This window comes from Coptis chinensis, chromosome 8 (genome assembly GCF_015680905.1).
Source record: "Coptis chinensis isolate HL-2020 chromosome 8, ASM1568090v1, whole genome shotgun sequence".
In the NCBI taxonomy this organism is placed as follows: domain Eukaryota; kingdom Viridiplantae; phylum Streptophyta; class Magnoliopsida; order Ranunculales; family Ranunculaceae; genus Coptis; species Coptis chinensis.
This window is the reverse complement of record NC_141463.1, coordinates 25,849,658-25,871,514: the sequence shown is the minus strand read 5'-3', so window position 1 is coordinate 25,871,514 and position 21,857 is coordinate 25,849,658. Positions and strand designations below refer to the sequence as shown.

The following is a 21,857-nucleotide window of genomic DNA, read 5'->3' as shown; positions in this document are numbered from 1 at the left end:
TTCTCTACAAAGACGCGCTTAGCATAGTGGAACTAAGGCACCGCACTGTGATATCGTCGCATCCACGAAGCCAACAACGGCGCCACAAGACGGATCGCACCATCACACGAACTACATATTTGACACATACTCCCTATCCATAAGCAATCATGGACCGACGACGAGTACTTGCACTAATCGACTATCGATCCAGCGATCCACGCCCATAAAGCTACTTGCTCGGGGATCACTCCTCATCATCACAGCCGGACCTATGTAGATATTTCTCACATGCTCCCATGATCCACACCCGTTGGTGATATCCTCTACACGTGGAGGGGAGGATACACTCGAATCTCTATAAATACCACTCCTATGAACTACGCCCGGACGATTCTACTCACGAGCCCCCGAGGAAAAAGATCGTAGGCGTTAAGCTCCAAAAGCCGAACTCGGTCTCACCCATTTATTCATATCAGTCCCCAGAGACTGTTTGTAGAGGAATAACACACCACACCTTTACAGATGGGATCAGATTATTATAGATGATGTGTGAACAGAAATTTCGAGTAAAGTTAAGTGGACTTTGATCTACGCTTGAAAACAAAATACATGCAGTATACGTCTATACACAAATGAGCTTGCGTTATACTCACGTGTCCCATGTTCAACTTTGATAAGACTGAAAAGCCATCACTAATTTAGTCATTTAAGCAAACCACTCTTTAGCAAATGGATGGGCTTGTTTGTTTGCCTGTATGGTATACTAAACGTCCTTAGTTTTTTAAACTTCATTTAGTTTCTAGAACACAATAAAGAATCTAAAACTGGTTCACATTCCTACCCCGTGGACCACTTCATCACCAATAAACAAATTTTAAAGGGCAATAATCTTTGATTAATCGAATAAAGAAGGTGGAGCCAATTATTACAATTTAAAAGTATCTTACTTTGAACACATTTTATGTAATGCAATTATTAGTACAAAGTAATGAAAAAATAATCAAATTAAAACCTCATACAAACCAAAAAAGAATAACAAAGTTACAAAGAAATTGAAGAAACCCTCAGTTAAAAGCCTTTTGTTTCTCCAAAATTCCAATTTTGTCCTAAATACCATTGCAGAACTGCTGCTGCAAAAACCACAAGTCCTCAACATTCCAAGAATTTTCCATTGTGTCCTCACTACCAAACCACATGTTCTGCTCATGCTGTTGCTCAATACCTTGTGACCCTTGGTTAAAATAACCAGACTGATTAGTATGGAAATCAGGATAGTTCATATGGGAGTTCTGATTATTATTGTTATTATCCTGGAAAGTGTAATAATCTTTCGGGTCCGAAACATCTGATGAAGCAGCTGTGCTAGAGTTTTCAGGAGTGATCAAACTTGAATTTATATGGGCACTCCTACTCGCTGGCAGCACCGGATTTATAGTTGTATATTCTTGGTTGTTGTAGTTGTTGTTGAGGTTGTCAGTGGTGCTGCTGCCAGTGCCAGAAGAAGCTGCAGCAGCTTGAATTCTTTCGACCAATCTCGGCATCCATAGATAACGCATAGTGTCTTTGAATTGCTTGCTGTTTACGTCGCATTGGAGTTGTTTTGCGTGCTTTTGGACTCTTGTTCTCCAGTAATTTTTTATTTCATTATCTGTTCTTCCTGGTAGGTGTTGTGCGATTTTAGACCACCTGTTTGAAGAATACAATATCATATATATTAAACATATTCAATGAAGTATAACATAAATATTAGGCTATTATGCTAGAGAAGTTGCAATGGATTAATTATTACCTGTTTCCCCAGCGAGAATGGAGTTCTAGAATCAAGAGTTGCTCTTCTAAGGTAATATTTCCACGTCGAACATCTGGGCGTAAATAGTTCAACCATCTTAATCTGCAGCTTTTCCCAGTTCGCTTCAGACCTGTTTCCATGCAATATGATTGAAATTATTAGTATGAAGTATGAACGATGAAAGAAGTTTGCTAATGTGCTACAGAAACATCTTATCTTGTGAGGCCATTTTCAAAAACAGGATAGTTATAGAATATAGCCAATATGGATCATTCTGAAAGAAGGCCATAAATTTACTTCTGAGAAAGAAAAGCTTTCTCTTTCGTTTTTTTTTATCGAAAAAAGAAAGAAAGAAAAGCTATTTTTGTTGCAATAGTGAGGATTTGTCCTCCATGTGTCATGCATACGTACAGATCGAGACTTCCCTATTGAGAGCCATATGAAGAAACTTTTGAATGATTGAAATTAAGCAGAATGAGCTAGAACAATAGAAGACCATATTATATAGGAGTGATGTTAAAGAATTACCTGCGCAGCGAGCAAGTGAATTCCAACGGCCTTCACCATGATTGGAAATGTAATTGATAAGAGTGAGATCTTCTTCAACAGTCCAAGGACCTCTTCTAAGGTCCATGTTGTCTTCAGGATCACTTTGGGGCTCAGAGCTACTGCTACTACACCCTCGGACATTAACATCCATTTTTTTTTTTTTTTTTTGGACTGATTTGGAGAAAAGGAGAGTTTGATTGAATGAAGGAGAGAGAATGGATTAGAAAGAAAGAGAGAAGTAGGTCCTTTTATAGATATAAATGGATGTGAGCTGATTTATGCTTAAAAGAAAAGTGGCATGTGACCATGTGTTTGAGGCTCTGAGCCGCAAATGATATCAAACTAACATTAATAAATTAAATTAGACTATTGTTTTTAACTTTTTATTTTTAATACTGTTGTTTTAGTTTGACGCTTTGACTTTTAAGATCACTTTGAGTTCATGTTCTTTCTTTTTCTTCTTATGAGTTGAAAGAAGTTCCGTGTGGAAGTGTTTTCTTTTTAACACATGTCTTACAATTTCATTTCATTTTATCCATCCATCTTTCCAACATGAAGCTCTTATTACAACCGTTGCCCTTTCTTCTTTTCTCCCATTAAGAAAAAGGTGTTTGTGCGTCAAGGGCTATTGAGGTTTATGGATCAATGTCAGGGTTGTAGCATTAACCAAAAGTTAAGAAGAAGAAAAAAATATCGTGTTATTTTCGATCTCCTTCAACAGATAACGATCGACCAATGGCCCTGGTTTTAAGATATTATGACACGAAAATGAATCCGAATTCTTGTTATACGAAATGTTCCAGTTGACACAAGATATATGGAGTTAATTTCCCAGAAGAAAAAGAATCCAAATGCTGAGCTTTTATAAGAAATACCTACTGAAAGAACGCCGGTTCAATTCAAGAATAAGAAAACAAGAAACAGAGAAACTATGCAAAATTTTGTGTATGTATCTATATTGAGCATTATTTGAGCCTGCAAGCAATTAAGATATACGGGCATATGGCAAATGAAGAGTTCTTTATGACCATGGCTGAAAATAGCTCAATATATAAAAAGAGAATTTCAACGAAATACATCAGAGAACTAAGGAACTAGGATGGATTTTTGTAATATATTGATCACCACCGATTATTATTGTTGTTTAATTTTTTGCATTGACATGAATAAATCAGTCTGTATTTTATGATATTTGTGATACGTAATAGAATATCAGGGGTTTTAATTAAAATTATACAGTGACCTATTGTTATCGACCAGTTAAGGCTCTAAAAATGGTGTTGTCTCCTGATCTAAAAGACATACTGGATAACAAGAAAAAGTGGTGTTAGGAAACAATTGGCAGTATTGCCATTTCTTTTTCACAGATTTTTTTTGGACGTGGTAAGTATGAAGATCTTTAACAATGAGTTATCGAAAAGCCTAGCTCCAATGATCCAATACAATAAACATGTGGGGAGTTGGCCTTTAGCTAAATCAATTCCCTCGTGAGAAGTGAGCTAATTGGCCTGGCTAATCGTGTTGTACGGACATGAGTATTATTATATACCTAGTTAACGAGCTGATCAGCAATTGCATCACATTTATTTGGCTCATCAATTTAACTATTCTATATTTTATTTTCGTGAACAGGCTGCTAAATTTGTGAAGACACGACCACTAAAGGAATGTCAATGAGACTGATTTTTCAAAATAAAATAGAACTAAGTGGGTGAGTGACATGGAAAATATTTGACCTATTGACCGTGGTTCGACCCTATCAAGTAACTATGTTACGTTATATTGATTTGCATAGTTACGTGTATGTTTTATTTTTAATTTTCTGCTAAAGATGTCAATGTTTTAATGATGTTTAAATAATCTCACTTTAAAACCAGGTTTGTTAGTCACTGCACCAGTTTTAAGTGGAATATTTGCACCATATCTTACCATTCTAACGTGCAGCGTACTACTTCGAACTTGGCAGCAGCAGCAAGCCCTCTGCCAGAGACACAAATACACAATAAACCCCATTGAGGCATTGACCCTGAAAACATCACAACCACCCTGATTTCATTGTGTAAGTATAGGCCGGGAACTTGAACTTGGCTTTGTACCAATGAACAATCCATAGGTTTTGGGGACGGGAGAAATACCCACAGTAATTGATAAGCAGTTAAGTATAACTCTATAAGTTCCAAAGACATCCTACATAGAAATGATGGAATCAAACATTTCAAGAATTTAATAAGTACTATATATACTTTTTTTATATTGGATATATATTTTGCCAAATGATCAGTCTTTAAAAGTCTAGTTTGATATAAGGGAGGGGTTCTAGGGACATATCTTATCTTAACACGTAAACAAACTCAAAATCGTTAAGGCATTTATAAGTTTTGGGATTAGGCTAATTTTTTGTAGATATGATTTCCTAACTATTCTAAACATTGTCACAAATAATCAAAAAAATCAAAAATTTCTAAACTTGCCAAATATAGTATTCAAAATGGTGAAAATTTCCGTCAATTCGCCAAATTTTATAAATTGTTAACTACATTTGGCAAGTTTGGAATTTTTTGATTTTTTTGATTATTTGTGACAATATTTAGAATAGTTAGGAGAACATATCTATAAAAAATTAGCCTAATCAAAAACTTATAAATGTTCTAACGATTTTGAGTTTGTTTACGTGTTAAAATAAAATATGTCCCTAAAACCCCTCCCTTAATATAAAACAATTCAAATGGTTTTGAATTAAACAGTAGATTTGGTGTAACTGTATTTTGAACACAAAATACCATGAAAATTAAGAAGTCAAACATACTAAAATCCTTAAGAATTTGGAATCAACTAAGAATTTGAAAATTGAAAATTAAGAAGTCAAACAGACTTGTCCGGCCACAAACAACACATTTCTATTGGTTAAATCCATTTTCGGTCAGTTTAACAGTTTTTTTAGGCAACCACTCCACCAATCAAAAACTAAGGTATTGTGAACAACAAACAGTTGCCCGTCCATAAATTTTTGCTGATCAACTATAACTGCTCAATTTGTATTTTAAGAATTCATATAGATACAAATATTGCATATTCCGGCAGGCAGAGATAATTGTCTGATTGCCTGATTTGTGGATATGATTCATCGTTTCATACTAGAGAAAAATAATTTTCAAGGTGTTGCTTAATACTTGCTTGGAACTTGGAAGTAATAGTTTTTTTTTTTTTTTTTTTTTTTTTTTTTCCGCTTGGAAGGAATAGTCGTGACTGAGCAATAACGATAGCTTATATTGGAGTAGTGATCAAATTGAACCCAAATGAAATATCCGATTATGTTATTTAGGTCGCAAAAAATGGTAGCAAAATTTTGTTTTGGTTCATTAGAGAACAGTATTTTGTTAAGTGTCACGTGTTCCCTTAATTAAAACCACATATAATATGATACGTACTTGAAGGTGTCAAGGGGCCTATTCATATTTGTTATATATATGATATATCCTAGTTTCTTTCATGTCCAAAATGATGTTCTACTGTATGGGATTAAGAAAACTTTTTTCAATAATTCAATTTTATAAAGTTCTCATCCAAGAATAATAATATAGTTGAACTTAATTAATTAAAAAGAGGTTTCAGTAGTGTTTAATTAAGAAATTAAAACACTAGGAAACATGTTGGACAATTGAACCATATACAACAATACAAAGCTGCATTCCTGCATACACTCCCGGCATACATTCCCGGGCTTTAAATCATTTTCCAAGCAATCTATATTGTCACTGAAATTAATACAAATGGAACACATGTATGTTATGTAAGTTATTTATATTCTACCAAATCGAAAATGCAATTCTTAAGGTTTTTTTGATAACTAATTCTTAAGGTGATCAATCATCAATGGCAAATATATATAGTATTTAGTTAATAGATTCTGGCATTGAACATTTTGCAACAGGGTCCACGACAAGTAGGCCAAGGTATGTTAAACTGAGTGAAAACTTGCGACATAGATTTAGTATTAAACTTAAGAAGAGGTAGATATAATAATTATATAAACGTAACCCTGTAGCTGCAACTCTTTGAAATCGTTGCACTCCAAAAATAATTTCGTTTGCTTTTTATTTAGTCAATAAAATCAGTCACTCGGTATTTTATCTTAGCAAGACTTTAAATAAGAAAGTATCGTCTTTTCCAATTTCTAGAAGTCGAATCCTTACTCCCCAAAAGGAGACTGGAAGTAGAAAAGGCAAACAAATATATATATATATGAATGAAACGTGACATGTATGACATCCCCCCATCAATTCGATCGCTCCGTTCATTCTTCAAGTGCAGGTAATTTTAGTACCATTTTCAAAGGCCGGTGAGGTGGTGGTTGTAACCTTTGTCAGCTTAATTAGTCTATAATACTGATTCTATTAAGGACAATTATATTTATGATGGAATAATTGGTCAACTGATTTTTATCGATTGAAATAACTAAAATCTGAACTGTTAAGAAAGATTTTTTTTTCTTTTTTTTTCATGTGAATTATTATTGGGAAATAAGTCACTTTATATTGGAGAGATTTCAGTATTTCACACGTTTTTTTTTTTTTTTTTTGGTTTTTTTTAACAGAGATTTAAGTATTTATATATTTCACAGTATATATTAGTAGAATTCTTTGTATAGACTGGGGAGTGGGGAGGGTTTGGTGAAATTTCACTAAGCAAGGGCAAAATCAAAGTACCAATTCCCTATAAATGGCAACTAAATTTGTAGTATCTTCGCAACATAGATTTTGGTGGTGGGGCAACATACAATGGGAACCATAACCATCATATAAGTTCATAACACCTTAACTTTACTACTATTTCCTCCGGCAAACTTATGCTACATGCCTACATATGGTGATATAAGAAGTAGCCCATGGACTATGGTCCCAATCATTTGTCAAATCCAATAAGGTGATAATCATCTTGTGGGATCAACTACAAGACCTGTACGTGGGAATCCAGTCATTGGAATGAATGCTTAAGGAATTGATCCACATGAAAGGGACACATTTCTGTGCTTCGTGGATCGTTTGTCAAAAGAAGTCCCAGTTTTCAGGGTCTTTAACCCATCTACTGTGAATACCACGGACGGTGTTCTGTAGTGTGTAGTGTGTACATACATGTATCTAATTCACTGTGTTGTGCTTTCAATCTGTTTTTTCCTAATTTTTTTTTCTCATTGTTATGACTTGCGTAAATTGTTGTAGCTATTGGTTTTCTACTATTACTTGCCATCACTTCTCTCTCGGAAGCGTCTTTGACCCAAACTAATTGTCACTTTTTTCTTCTCTTTTAATTTCTTTGACCTTCCAATGCATCCGTATCTCCTTATACGGTTTGCAACTTAATTATCCTCATTAAATATGTAACATCTTTAGACCACTAATGACCAAATACCATTAGAGTGAAGTACGCATTTGCCCTTACCAACCACAAATTGAATATAATTTTGTCATATATATATATATATGGGATAGTGGGGTAGGTTCCGTTTACAGTACTTTTTATACAACGTTTTATACAATACTTTCATCGAACCCTTCAAGATGTTTTAAAGGCTAATTTTTTGTGGATAAGATATTCTAACTATAGATATGACCTCCACAAAAAATCGGGTTCTTTGAACATTTCTACGTTTGCCAACAAAGAGTTACAAAATTGGTAGTTCTGGACCGTTGATAAAAATTCATAGGTTTAGAACAATTTTTCTCATGGTTAAGAGTTTTCAAATGAGCTGAATTTTTGTGGAGATGATCTCCATGGTGTGAAAATCATATCTACAAGGAATCAAGGCTTAATTCATATTTTCAAGGGGTATTATATAAAACGTTGTATATCAGTCCTTCTCTTAAAAGTATCTACTTAAGTTAATTTTAAAATAAGTATATAAGTAAAACTTCACATACAAAATGAATTTAAACCTATTTTTTTTGTGGATATGATATACTCAATATTAAGATCATCTCTACAAAATTTCAGCTCATTTGAAAACCTCTAACATTGGCAAAAAACAATTACAAAAATTTAATATTTCTAGACCGATAGATTTCTTTTTAAAGATGACAACAATTTTTATCTATATTAGAGGGTTCCAAATGAGCTGAAATTTTGGGAAGATAATCATTATGGTAAGTGCTTCATAACCACAAAAAGTTAGGTTTGAATTCATTTTGTAGGTGAAGTTTTACATACGTATTTATTTTATGTTAACTTAAATAGCTACTTTTTAGAGAATTACTGTATATATATTTATATTCGGGTTTTTTCCACTGGATGACTGAGGTATGTTCATAACTCGAATAGCATGTTAATGTGTGTTATGAACATACCTCAGTTGTCTAGCGGAAAAAACCCAAATATAAAGAATGATAACCTTGAGAATTGTTACTAGTCTTGTCTCTTGAGTAGGATTATTACCAGAATGAATCATTTGTAACTCCACCTTAAACCCCACCCCTTGGTGAATGGAGAAATAAGAGAGTTTTGATGCGAAATTAATTTCCTTTTTCTTCTACTTGTTGTGTTTCTAATACCTACGTAAGGTATATAAAACCAATTCAACCAAGCAAATTGCTAACTCCCACGACTCTTCTTTCGTAACAAGATATTCATGATAGATTATATTATATCCAGTAGGACTACGATCTTATGATCCAGGGAGTAGCTTATATTGGGGATGGATCCTTGATCCATGTGGGCGGACCTAAGTGGTCCAACCCACTTATATCTCCCACTCGCCCACATGGGGCAAATCTCAATATCTCTATTACTCATATTTGCATGTAGGAAATAAGGTGTGCGACCTCACGAGAAAAACAAAAAACAACAAGAGCGATATTTATTAAGTTTTCACTCAACTAATAAAAATGCATCACTCATAAGCATATCTTATATGCCTTAGACATTGTTGATTACACTAAAATCAACACTCTTAATCCCTCGTGTGTGCGTATATATATATAACTGAAACAAGCTGCTGAATTTTGTCTAAAATAGCAATTTTAATGGATAACTAGTAGCATATCATATATACGTCACATGCCTGCATTGCCCAGCTTGCCAATAGCAACAATACTGTTATGGGGATATAACAACGTACCAGGCTACCTGCATGACAATGCATATTATTGTAGTTGAGGAAAAAGTCATGGTTTTTAGTAATAAGGTGGCATATATCAATATATGCAACTCTAAGTGTCTTCTATTGCACGACAGCACGAGTATTGCTCTAACATTTATAAATGAAATTGAGATTAAAATATGCTAATTAAACTTGTAGGGTTTTTGATTGGGTAATATAGTCAATTTCATCGTAGCTTCTTAATAATTTATTAGATATATAGGTTATGCAACAGTCACCTCTCCATCCTTAGATAGATTAGATCAATTAATTAATTTAGAGTAAGCTGCTAAAGGAACTTAGATGTTGACGACCGCAAATGTCTCATCTCAAAACACGCACGCCTTAGAATTGCACCTACATTTTTCTAAGTATAGTATTTTACTAGCACACTATGATGACTTCCAAATATCAAAAGTAAGTAAGAGGAATATATATATATGTCTGTGTTCCATTTCTCTGTTACAATTACAAAGATAAGACTTAAGTATGTTGGCATCTAACACTACTCTTAATTTGTATGTCTTTCAGCTTAATTGATTAAGTTATTATTATAATCAAGCGTGTTATAGCACCACTAGACAAGAATGATGATAATACATTAGTTTTATTAATTGATTGCGGGTGCACCAACGGAGACTTCTTGACCATTCTTTACTCCACAACTTTTTCAGTCGTAGTTCACACTGAAAAACTTAAAAATCGACTATATTATGATGCTATAGAATTGTCCAGATGGTTTTTTCTTGTATATTTTGCGAATTTGACATGGCAATACCACGGGGAGATTGATGAGAGAGTCGCCATAATCGAATATCAACACGTGTCGATCAATGGGCTTTGATGAGGACTGGTCTAGCAATTGGGAGATGAGCTGTTAATAAGCCCATTTAAGTGCGTGATTCTGGGGCCCATTAGGATAAATTGACATTGGTGATTAATGGCTAGGGATTAGCTACATACGTTATTCGGTTTTGAAAGGTTAGGAAGAATTAGTGTGTCAAAGGGTTGAAATGGAAGTTAGTAAAGAGAATCTTAACAGTGTCCTGAGATATCTTTTAGCTTACCAACCACAGTTACGTTCTCAGGTTGCAAAACTGACCATTTGTAGCTTTCATCAGAGGTCGCAATATGCAAGTAATCTCTATCAAATATTAGAATACACGTGAAACTTCATTGAAGATAAAACAACTAACTACATAGTGGTGCATTTTGCCACTATAACATGGTGGATGGAGAGATTGCTGAGAGAACAACGTGCCCATGCCATCGGCCACTTTTCCAATGTGTGTTAAGGCCAATTTCACACTATCACTATCTCCATGTAAACCTGCAGGGCGAGAAGAGATCAAGTAGAGATATAAACTAAAACTTGAGTGCATGATATTTTCAATGTCCTCAATAGAGGCCTGGCCGCCTGGGACACTTGTATGTAACAACCCTTAAAATTCCCTTAAAGAGCATTATCGGTTATTTTTTATTTTATTTTTTTCTATGATTTTTTTTTTTTTTTTTTTTTTCGCAAGTATGTTTTAAATGAGATCAGTATGTAACTTTGTGATACTGGAGGAGTTCGAGTCCCAAACCTCTACTATCACCACCCAAAAATTTTATCAATTTTGCTAGCTGGTACTTGCTCAGTTAATGTAATTGTTGTATATTACATTACATTATATACATATATGTCGTTGCTTAAATGATCTTTAGACATACAATAGTTGTCGTATATATGTACGTTGATAAGCATAAATTTGTTGTTATGTATACAAGACACAACACTAAACCTACACTTGTATCAATACCTTGCTTGCTCACAAAATTATATTATCGTATAGCTTGAGCAAGAATTCGTATCCATACCTAAATACTTGAGCATGTTATCACAATAGAGCTGAAATATTCTCTTGGGAAATTTTGTGGTGAGAAGGATTTTTATAGAAGTTTTTACATTACACTTGAATTTTTTTTACATTAACTTACAAATTACGTAAACTCAACTTTTAAACACTTACACAAAAAGAATTAAGAGAGGGAAAAAATTGTGGAGAGTTAAATCCACTCATGTTAAAAGTAATTATATTTCTAAGGACTTCATCACTGCATCTCTAACCCTTCTTAGGTTCATAGACAAATCCACGATTCGAGTTTCAATCATTAACACGATGAACTCATTTATGAGAATACCCTGTTAGCATGACGAATTGAAGTGATATTTCATCTATGAAATATCCATTCAATGCCTAGCTTTACTCTACACCAGCCGTCCAAAATTCAAGGCCTATTACTACTAGGGAGTAACACATGCGACTAGCCCCAGTGTCACCTGGGTCGCGCGCGCTACTCTATCTTGCATTCCAGACTCCAATCTTGGTCGTACATTGCTATGTTGTGACATGATGTAAATTAAAACTTGTTTTACCTAAGCAAATGACTCGGGTCCCCAGAAATGGAACATATTCCTCACATGAGTATCATTAACCCTCCACAAGCTAGGGAGAGTTTAGCTCATGATCCTAGGAGATCAAAAGGCTAAAAACTAAAAAAGAAAAAGATGAAGACCTTTTATTCACTACACCATAATAGGATATTTGCAACACGCACCTTTTTTGCTTTGCAACGGTTATTTAGCATTAGTAAGTTACCAACGCTATATAAGTGTTATCAATGTAGTAAAGCGTTGCTTTATTTTGGTGAATTTATAAAATTAATTGCTAAAGCTTGAAAATTGTTTGAGAAGTGTTAGAAATCCAAAAAACCAAAACAACATCGAAATTTCGAAAAGAGAAAACCTTGGTATGTAAAAATAGAAAACCTCTCTTTCTCTCTCACAGCCGCTAGGTTAGGGTTTTCTTATCTTTGCTGGTGACCCTTGTTCCTCTTTCTCTCCTTCAACCCCTCCTCCTCTTTCCCAGACAATATCTTGTTATAGGATACCTTGAGACTTCAGTGAGGAGTTATACCTAAAGGCTTGTATTACCAAAAACAAGGGGGTGGTTGCTGTGAATTTTCTGTGGAGTTTTGGAATTATATTTTTTCCCTTAACGGTTTATGAACTTGTTAGCTATGAATTTCTCTGACTCTAAATGGTATTTCTCTGTGATTTTAGGATCTCATTATAGATGTTATATGATCTCAAAATGTAATTGTACCATGTTGTGCGTTCTTCTTTTAATTTGGATTTGCTTTAATAATCAATTCCACTTCTTGTACTTCTCCAGGAGGCACTTTTAAATGGGGTACGCGATAAACATCCATTTTTCGAGTTCTTGTGAATACTTTCCATAAAATGCTCGTTCAACATATTTGGGTCGGAGCATCTGCTACAGATTCTATTAGATCTTTCAAGTAAAAATGTCGAAAACAAGCACTTGGAGGCATCATCAGTCAATCTGCTTATGGTAAACAACCTTCTCAATTCAAACATATCCCTCTACCTGTTGCTACCCCTCTCTCCTGGTGGCTTATGCTGGTCTTCTTCCCGCTTCTCATCTTGGGCTCCCGATGTGTGTGGTGAATTAATTTGTTGTTATGTGTAGAATGAGTTGAATTTCCACCTTATTCATTCCCCTCAACAAAATATAGTCCAATTTGAATGTTCAAATCCATCAGATGGTTAGTTAATTGTGAAAATGTGCAGGACAAACTCCTTAACTTGTTTGACTACTTTTCGCCAGTCTAAAAGTATTGGAATGACTCCTTTATTGTCAGGGTGATCAGTCATTCTAAATAATTGTGTTGGGGTCTAATTTCTTAGAAGCATCAAGAATAGTGAATGTTTGTGGCCATCGGCATTGAAGTTGGCCTTTAAGTCATTGGTTTGTGGTATGAAACATTGTAAGTCTCTTTCCTCGTGGATGTGTGCATATATATTGGCCTGGGATTTGTAGGATAATAAAAGCTTGGCTAATGAAGTCTATTATATTAATCGGGCCTAGATGGGAATAGTTGAGATTGATTCTTGTTTTAAAAAAAGAAAAAAGAAAAATTCTTGTTTGGGTGTAGTTACTTCATGTAATTCTTGATCTTATCATCCATCATAACCTTGAGGGTCTGTATGCTTCTGTTAACATCTTCATGCGTTTATCTTGCTTTCTATACTAATGTTAAACCATTTGTCATTATTTAATTTTTTTCTTTTAGTATGATACTTTGATTTATGTTATTTTGATTTACTTTTTATATTCAAATATGCATTGGTAGAAGATAGTCGTTACTAACTATGAATCTTCCATGAATTACTTGAGCTAGAATGTTGTAAGCGTTTGTCCTTCCTTACTGAGAGGATCTGAAGATCAATTAGGGATGCTGTTGTCTGTGGAGGAACACCCATTTTTTGATAAGCTGCTTCAGATATTAGTGAAGGCAAGCCGAAAAGCAATTGAACTCAGGCAAGTTTGTTTCCAAGAATGAAATATTTGTTATGCTTGATGTCTTCTTTTCTTCCAATTTAAATCCTTTTAGATGCATTAGCAAGAAAGTTTACTCTAATGCAGTTTGAGGTACAATTTGACGAGTGGAAAAGTAGCAAAGAAAAATAAATTAAGAAATGAGCCATTTCCTTTTATAAGGGCAAAGGCGGGGTTTGAGTCCCCTTTTAATTAACTTTGTATAGTCATTGCATGCATGAAACTGGGACCTGACTTTGTTAGAGCATTGTGAGTGACCGTTAATAGTATCAATTAGAATATTTCTGACCATTAAGGACACAGAACAGCTGATTAAACTACTATAAATAAAATAGGTACTCGAGTTGAATGTATACGGGTAACCACTCTGGCGACTAGTGTATAGGAAGTGGCTCTGTAGCAATCTCTGAGGCTCACATACGTCATACATGATTTTTAAAAGCAACAATCTTGTGATAGCATCTTCTTTTCATTGACTTACCTGTATGTAGATAAAACAATGACATTGCCAAACCTATTTATTATAAAACGAAATGTCTTTTCATCTAATGGTAATATACTAATATGTTTCTTCATCTAAAAGTTATCCTCATTTCACTGACTTAATTACTTATCCTAAATTTATTGTTTATATGTGGTTTACTTTAAAATGATCTAGGAATTTAGGTTGTCTAATGCTTGACTGAAGATATTGGCTAAGTTTAGTGAAAATGGTGAGATGCAATTAATGTGCCAACACCAATTTAGGCGTGGCTAAAGATTTGAGTTGTTTTATAGAGATACTTAAATCAAAGCTTATTTTACAATTAAAATTGGTTGAAGTGTTTCTTGAGTCACCTATGATTCTACTCGAGATAGTGATTGACTTTTTTTTACCTGCAATTTCCTTCATGTTTAAGTTTTACAATATCAGTACTAGCTTTAACTCTTTGATATTCGTCTTTAGTGCTATTTATCCTTTCTCGGAGAGGGCATGCTTGGAGGGAACTCGTTTGCAGTCAAAGTATGCCATTTATGCTATTTCTGCATTTGGTGGTGCTTCTGGTCAAGCTTTCTCGAGTTTATATAAGGTATTCTTTAGCTTTGGGTTATAAAGAAAGTTGATATTGAGAATGAGATGTTTGATAGTTTATTATGTTAAAACTTCATTCTAGCAAAGGTGAATTTATTGTGAAGGTACAAAATAAAAAGCTGAATTTATTGTGAAGGTACAAAATACTTCGTTTATGTTAATAGTGTTCTTTGTTGGATACTTCGTTAAATTGTTAATACTTCGTTTAGATGTTATAGTGTTCGTTGAGTTTTGAAAAGCTAGTTACTCAGAAAGTTTCTTAGTTTTTGGCATGTAATACTATTCTTGATGGTAAGTTGGGATGAAAAGGGGTAAGGGGCCTCTCTAAAAACCCTGCTTACCCTAAAAAAAAAAAAAAAATGTTATTTACAGTTGATTTTCCTCATTTCAGAAACTTGTCGATTCTCTTCGTGCTAGGAGAAATATCTCTACAGTGTTGCAGTCTTTGGGCTGTATTGCACATTATTCTGTGTTAATGTTTGAATCTCGGGAAAAAGAGATTAAACGTATCATTCAAACAATTAAACGTCCCCAAGCATAGTCTATACTTTAAAGGATAAGCAGTAGGGTGGCTCCTGAAAATGAAGAAAATAGTTACTGTTGAACATTTTAAACTTTGACTTTTGATCTTGGTGAAAATTTTATAGGTCTCCCAAGTTGTGTAAGTTGTAACATTACCTGTTTTCATGGCAGATGATTCTTGCCTTGAGGTTGTGTATAGAATGTATTAGTTGTGTTATCACAATCACACTTACAAAAAAACTCAAGTACTCTATTTAAATGCAATTTCTTCTCTGATTTGGAAAACACAAAAATATTAGCCATCCAATAGTTCCCAGGTCAGCTAATGGTGTTGTTCCAGGTGGCTCTTGCTCATGGGATTGTGATTGGGGGAGGTGCACCTCTAATGGTTCCAATGAAATTCTTAGTTGTCACAGAGAAAACTGTGAGTTTCTAAGTTTCGCTTACAATTATATAGATCCAATTACTAAGTTCTTTTACATTGCTTGCATCAGTGATGCTTGTACGCTGATTGTTTGTTTTTTATTTTGTTGTTTTGGAGGCTATTCACAAAGTTAGAGATAACATTTTCCATGTGTAGGTTTTTTCAATGCCGGAAGCCAAGATTGGGTTCCACATCGACTCAGATTTTCCTACATACTTTCTCACCTTAGGGGCATATGGGTAAGCATGAAATTATTTACTTATTAGGTGGATTTTTTTTGTGACAATCTTACAAGCGGCGTATTCAACTGTACTCCACCAAAGTGTGTGTGGGCTGGGTAGGATTTCCTTTGACATAACTTTTGTCATTTCCTATTATGAAATCTCAAGTAGCGTATGGGTAAATCTGCAGGGAGATTATCCGCCTTAATGAAGCAAGATTGAACGGGAAGGAATTGGTAGCAACTGGTCTGGTAACACATTTTGTCCCTTCTGAAGTAAGCCATAAACATTTCTGGGATGAAAGATAGTAGTAAACATGCATACCGTCAATTATGGGTCTAAAAGATATTTAGCTTTAGCATATTATAATATGATAAAAAAAAGTAGGAAGTCTCATAAAATCTTTAGATCGAAAATTTACACCTTCATGCAGACTAAAAATCCACAAATCATGACTTCTTTACATGGCAGAATTTGCTCAATCTCGAGAAGCGTCTACTTGAATTGAACTCGGGTGATGTGCATCTTTGTCAAATCGTGATCCGGGGAGTTCTCTTCGATGTTAGCCCGGATGACAGAAGTATTTTACACAAGTAATGTGTATTTGTTGACGACGGATGTTTTTGGTTATTCTATGGGAAAGAAAAGAATTTTATTTAATGTCCTTAGAGTATCTTCATGTCATGTTGTTTTATTGCAGGCAGGCTATAATCGACAAGTGTTTCTCGAAGGAATTTGTAAAGGAGATTATACAATCTTTTGTAAGTACACTAATCCTCAAATATTGCCACTTTTGCATTATGTTCAGTACTCATAACATTTGTATACATATTCTAAATGTATTTGCTAATGACAGACAATTTCACTATCCCATATGCATGGCGATTCGAGCTGCATTTATAATTAGGATTGACTTTTATGTATCTATGCATCAAAACTTATGGCACCTTTTACCAATTATGCCAAATTCATGTATATAAAAACATGAGAAAAATAGAGCTTCATAAAGGAAGAAAAATAGAGCTGTGCATGTCCATCAGTATCATTTACTCAAATTACTAACTGAGGTCTAATAGATGAAATTAAATGATTGTTATAACAATTTTTGTAATCATATTGTGCCGTCATCTTTATGTAATCTCATTTTTGTAACGAGGCCTGTTCTTCTTGATGAGGTACTCTCTGCTGGCCAAAATAAATATATGTTAATTATATTGTGGTTTGTTCCCATAGTATCTTGTATAGTTAACCCCTAGCATTCACTGTCTTTTTCCAGGTTTGCCCTTAAGATATGCTATTGTCATCCTTATGTCTAGCTCAAGCATGCTTGTAATTGTCCCTTATCGAGGCTGTGGCCTTTGTGATATATCTTTGTTATACTTGCCAGATTTTTTGGTTCTGCTTCATCATTTTGGATGGTTGCATCTTATATACTTCATTGCAAAAGTTGCACTTCACCTACACTCGTCATGAGTCTCATCTTCTAGCCTCTGGTAATCATTTTATGGTCTCACAGGCACAGAGTCTTCTTAAACCATACCTCTGGTGGGTATAGTTTATGGCAAGTATTGTTTCTTTTTCTTCTTTAATCTCAATATAGTCTTAGTTATTCATAAATTAAATAGTTGAACAATTTTTACATATGATGTCTCTGACTGATTTATGATCATATTTTAACTTTGCAGGGAAACTGGAACTATTTTGCTGCCGCCTGTTTGGGATTGCTTGGAAAATCGTATAGAAATTTGTAACCCTTAGTAAATCTGAATTTGTAACCCTCAAAACTCTTTTGAAGTTATATATATGGTTCAATGAATATAATATTTTTTTTCAAGCGTTGGCTTGTGTTTATTTTACTTGTCAAATGACATGAAAAAGCATAGGTAATTTTATTTTCTTCTATATGAAAATAGGTGTAGGTTTAGGGCAAGAAAAAAATTAAAATAATTTTTTTTTACCATATCAACACATTAGTAACGATTATAAAACGTTCCAAAGCAAAATATAAATATTAAAGCATCCATCAATAATCGTTACAAATCAATCTACGCAACACTTTTTAGCCGTTAGTAATTGTCACTCTGTAACGGTTAATAACCGTTGGAAAATTTGGTTTATAACGCTTTTTAACCGTTAGTAATTGTCACTCTGCAACGGTTAATAACCGTTGGAAAATTTGGTTTGCAACGCTTTTTAACCGTTGCAAAATTTTCCAACACTTTACCCACACCATATTTGCAATGCTTAAAAAGTGTTGCGAAAATTATTAGCAACGGTTTTTTGCCGTTACAAATAGCCTGTTATGGTGTAGTGATTTCTTATGGAGAGGACTCTATTAACAACTTCCAAGTTAAATAATATCTAAAACATGATATATTTTCTACATTATCAAAAAAAAAAACTAACTATCAATATAATAAATAGAATGAGTGCTCTCTCAATTCCCTTAGTGCTCAAATTAGTGCTTCTCTTGCTTTTGTCTCTCTTAATGCTCAAATTAGTGCTTCGCTTGCTTTTGTCTCTCTTAATGCTCATATAATAGAGAAACCAAATAAGTGATGGGCCCACGTGTTTTGACTAGTGGTGGGTTCATGTGGGTACAGGTGATTTTTATAACTTCACGTCTTTGCGTAGAGCTCGTCACACTGATCATTTTGACAGTTTATGTGCTAAATTCAGAGTCTAGAATCAGAATATATGATCATCAAAAGTTCTACGACTTTTTCTACACCGTTGTCTTGATTTGACCCGAAAATGATTAGTGTTGAGTACACGAGCTTTATTCTGGCCTTTTTGAGCTTCAAATGGGCTGAGAGAGAAGACTTCAGGTTCAAGCATTATTTCGAACAACGTTTTCATGAAAAAACACAGGGTTTGTTAGAATTTTGTTGTTAACTGCTGAAACCTGTGAAAGCATGAAAATACAATTAATTAATTTACATTTATTAAACACATAATCAACCAATATGTAGTTTATGTATGAGGTTTATAACACAGTTTTGGGTGCTTAATTATCATACATTGTTAAGAGTTGCTTGCTTCATCAGTCTCCTAGTAATTCTACCATGCATATATTAGAGCAATAGGGTTCGTCAGGAATTCTCTTAAACAAACATGTATGTTGACCGTTGACAGACATGTTCTTCGAAAGCTTATATACAGTGTCGTCCGTTAGACAAGTTAATAAGCCATAAATTAAAATGTTTTGGATGACACTGTATAAACTTTCCAAGACTCTATATAAGCTTCCCAAGAACATGTCCGTTTAAGAAAATACATAATATATATAGGGTGGTGATATTGGCACCACCCTTATTACGCACTACACCCACTTTTATGACTAAACCCACCTGGCTAAAGATTTGTACCAACTTGATTAAGAAACCCACCTTTTTTTTGTATATATATATATATATATTTGGAAACCTCGTTATTTCCTCTCTTCTCTATCATAAACAAAGCCAATCCTTTCTCCCATTTAAAATACATTAAATTTACATGAGTCTGTCATAGCATATAACATATACCCATAATGCATCCCAAAAATGAAACAATACACAAACTATGACCTTGGTAAGATGTTAACTCCTTAAAACCAACAACAAAATTTAAAAAACCCATCCAGGAACCTCATCTCTAATACATGCTCTTCTACGATAAGCATTTGAGCTTCATTTAGTTAGTCATCTAGCTTTACTAAGGGCAATCATTGAGCTTCATTTAATTAGTCGTCTAGTTCAATTAGATGAAAGAATGATATATAGTAGATGAAAGAATGATATATAGTCGACCAAGGACGTTAAGTAGATGAAATAATGATATATAGTTCAATTACAAGATCCCAATTGTCAATAGAAAAAGAAGAATAATACATTTTCTACTTTTTTATATTTTTATTTAACTTTTTGTGCGTAGCTAGAGAGGAAAAAAAATCTAATTGTTAAAGTGGGTGTCATCACTAACAAACAAGGACTTTTCTGTCCAACAAAAAAATTAACATTAAGAGGGTGCAGTATGTAATAAGGGTCGGGGTGCCAATATCACCAACCTATGTATATAAGATCAGGATCAATATATAACATTTTTTTATACAATAGTGTATACAATGACTTTTATCTCTCTTTACAAATTTACTTACGACTTGATTTTTTTGTAGATATCATCTTCCCACAATAGATAATAATATTCCTCAAAAAATTAGGCTCATTTAGAAATTTCTAAAGATGCCAAAAGATCGAGAATTGCCAAATTTTAAATTATGGCTGTTGAAATAAATCACATTTTTCAAAATAAACTTTTGAAGGAAAATCAACTTTTGAAGGAGGGAGAGATTTTGAAATGATTTGAAATTTTGTAGATATGATCTTTATAGTAGTAAAATCATAATCACAAAGTTTTAGCCCTTAGTGCAACTTATACAAAAGGGTGTTGTAAACGATTATATATATATACTAGCTTGTAGGTCCGTGCATACGCACCAGTTCTTTTGACTACCATTTTAGTCGCTAACCCATTTTATTTTTCTAACAAGTTATTTTAAATGAAGTTTTAATTAAGTTTTAAAAACTCGTTTTTTCAATTGGGAAAGAGATCTTGTTTTAATAGGAGAATAATTCTCGTTTTAATTAGATATGCTAGATTTTTCCCTTTTCAATAGGGGAGGAATTTACATTTTAATAGGAGAATGATTCCCACTTTAATTAGAAGTGCTATAATTTGTTTTAATAGGAGAGAAATTTCCGTTATAATAGGATTTTCGTTTATCAAATAGGAGAGAAATTCCCATTTTAATAGGAGATGACGTGGAATTTTAATAGAGCTCGAAAAATACCCCTTGTGAGAGCTTTAATATATATACTAGAAAGTAGACCCGTGCATTCGCACTGGCTATTTTGAAAACATGTTTAACAATCATAACTATATTAATATAGAAATTTTCTAACAAATCGTGATTCCCATTTTAGTCGCTAACCCATTGTAATTTCATAACAAATCGTTTTAATTAAGTTTTAAAAACTTGTTTTAATTTTCTAACAAATTGTTTTAATTAAGTTTTATAGACCCATTTTTTAACCCCATTTTAATAGTTGACTTAATTTAGAAATATGATTTCCGTTTTAATAGGAGAATGATTTTCATTTTAATTAGATATGCTATATTTTTCCTTTTCAATAGGGAAGGAATTTCCGTTTTAATAGGAAAAAGATTTCCGTTTTAATTAGAAGTGTTAGAATTTCTTTTTTCTAATAGAGGAGGAATTTATGTTTTAATAGGAAATTGATTCCCGTTTTAATTAGAAGTGTCTAATAAATAGGAAAGGAATTCCCGTTTCAATAGGAGATGATGATGTGAAATTTTAATAGAGCTCTAAAAATACCCTTTGTAAGAGCTTTAATATTAACTAGTTTGTAGTCCCGTGTATACGTACCGGCTCTTTTGAAAACATTTAGATTTTTTTAAAAAAAATTGGGACTACCGTTTTAGAAGCTAACCCGGTTTAATTTTCTAACAAATTGTTTTAAATAAAGTTTTAATTAAAATTTAAAAATCCGTTTTTTCAATTGGGAAAGAGATCTTGTTTTAATAGAAGAATAATTCCCGTTTTAATTAGATATGTTAGATTTTCTCTTTTCAATAGGAGAGAAATTCTCATTTTAATAGGAGAATGATTCCCGCTTTAATTAGAAGTGTTAAAATTATAATAATAAAAAAAAGATTCTCTTTTTTCAAATAGGAGAGAAATTTCTGTTTTAATAGGAG

The 21,857-nt window shown here is 33.5% G+C and overlaps 2 protein-coding genes across 7 annotated transcripts; one reads left to right on the top strand and one right to left on the bottom strand.

Moving 5' to 3' along the window:
- Positions 1-854: 854 nt before the first annotated feature.
- Positions 855-2,599, bottom strand: LOC147480768 (transcription factor MYB108-like). Its single transcript, XM_086577995.1, has 3 exons — positions 2,300-2,599; positions 1,772-1,901; positions 855-1,668 (listed from the first exon to the last, which is right to left on the bottom strand). The coding sequence occupies exons 1-3, from the start codon at positions 2,469-2,471 to the stop codon at positions 1,089-1,091; spliced, it is 882 nt and encodes a 293-aa protein (XP_086434121.1). The 5' UTR covers positions 2,472-2,599; the 3' UTR covers positions 855-1,088.
- A 9,532-nt stretch (positions 2,600-12,131) lies between these two features.
- Positions 12,132-17,931, top strand: LOC147480767 (3-hydroxyisobutyryl-CoA hydrolase-like protein 5). Of its 6 annotated transcripts, none has more exons than XM_086577155.1 (11): positions 12,280-12,538; positions 12,671-12,850; positions 13,701-13,840; positions 14,805-14,928; positions 15,793-15,876; positions 16,033-16,115; positions 16,288-16,348; positions 16,569-16,690; positions 16,798-16,858; positions 17,614-17,658; positions 17,783-17,931. In XM_086577155.1, the coding sequence occupies exons 2-10, from the start codon at positions 12,848-12,850 to the stop codon at positions 17,650-17,652; spliced, it is 717 nt and encodes a 238-aa protein (XP_086433281.1). In that variant the 5' UTR covers positions 12,280-12,538; positions 12,671-12,847; the 3' UTR covers positions 17,653-17,658; positions 17,783-17,931. The 6 variants fall into 6 exon arrangements, with proteins under 6 accessions (XP_086433280.1, XP_086433281.1, XP_086433278.1 ...); XM_086577152.1 differs by having other exon boundaries at positions 17,485-17,658; XM_086577151.1 differs by having other exon boundaries at positions 16,288-16,372; positions 17,485-17,658.
- Positions 17,932-21,857: the final 3,926 nt, after the last annotated feature.

What these genes read in the sequence shown, in the direction of transcription:
- LOC147480768 (XM_086577995.1), bottom strand. Translation starts at nt 2,471, where the DNA reads ATGGATGTTAATGTCCGAGGGTGTAGTAGCAGTAGCTCTGAGCCCCAA. An exon ending in TTCACTTGCTCGCTGCGCAG is followed by an intron (nt 1,902 to 2,299) that starts GTAATTCTTTAA and finishes GCATGGAAACAG; the next exon opens with GTCTGAAGCGAACTGGGAAA. An exon ending in CATTCTCGCTGGGGAAACAG is followed by an intron (nt 1,669 to 1,771) that starts GTAATAATTAAT and finishes TTCTTCAAACAG; the next exon opens with GTGGTCTAAAATCGCACAAC.
- LOC147480767 (XM_086577150.1), top strand. An exon ending in CTCACCTTAGGGGCATATGG is followed by an intron (nt 16,116 to 16,287) that starts GTAAGCATGAAA and finishes GTAAATCTGCAG; the next exon opens with GGAGATTATCCGCCTTAATG. An exon ending in CTTCTTAAACCATACCTCTG is followed by an intron (nt 17,643 to 17,782) that starts GTGGGTATAGTT and finishes TTAACTTTGCAG; the next exon opens with GGAAACTGGAACTATTTTGC.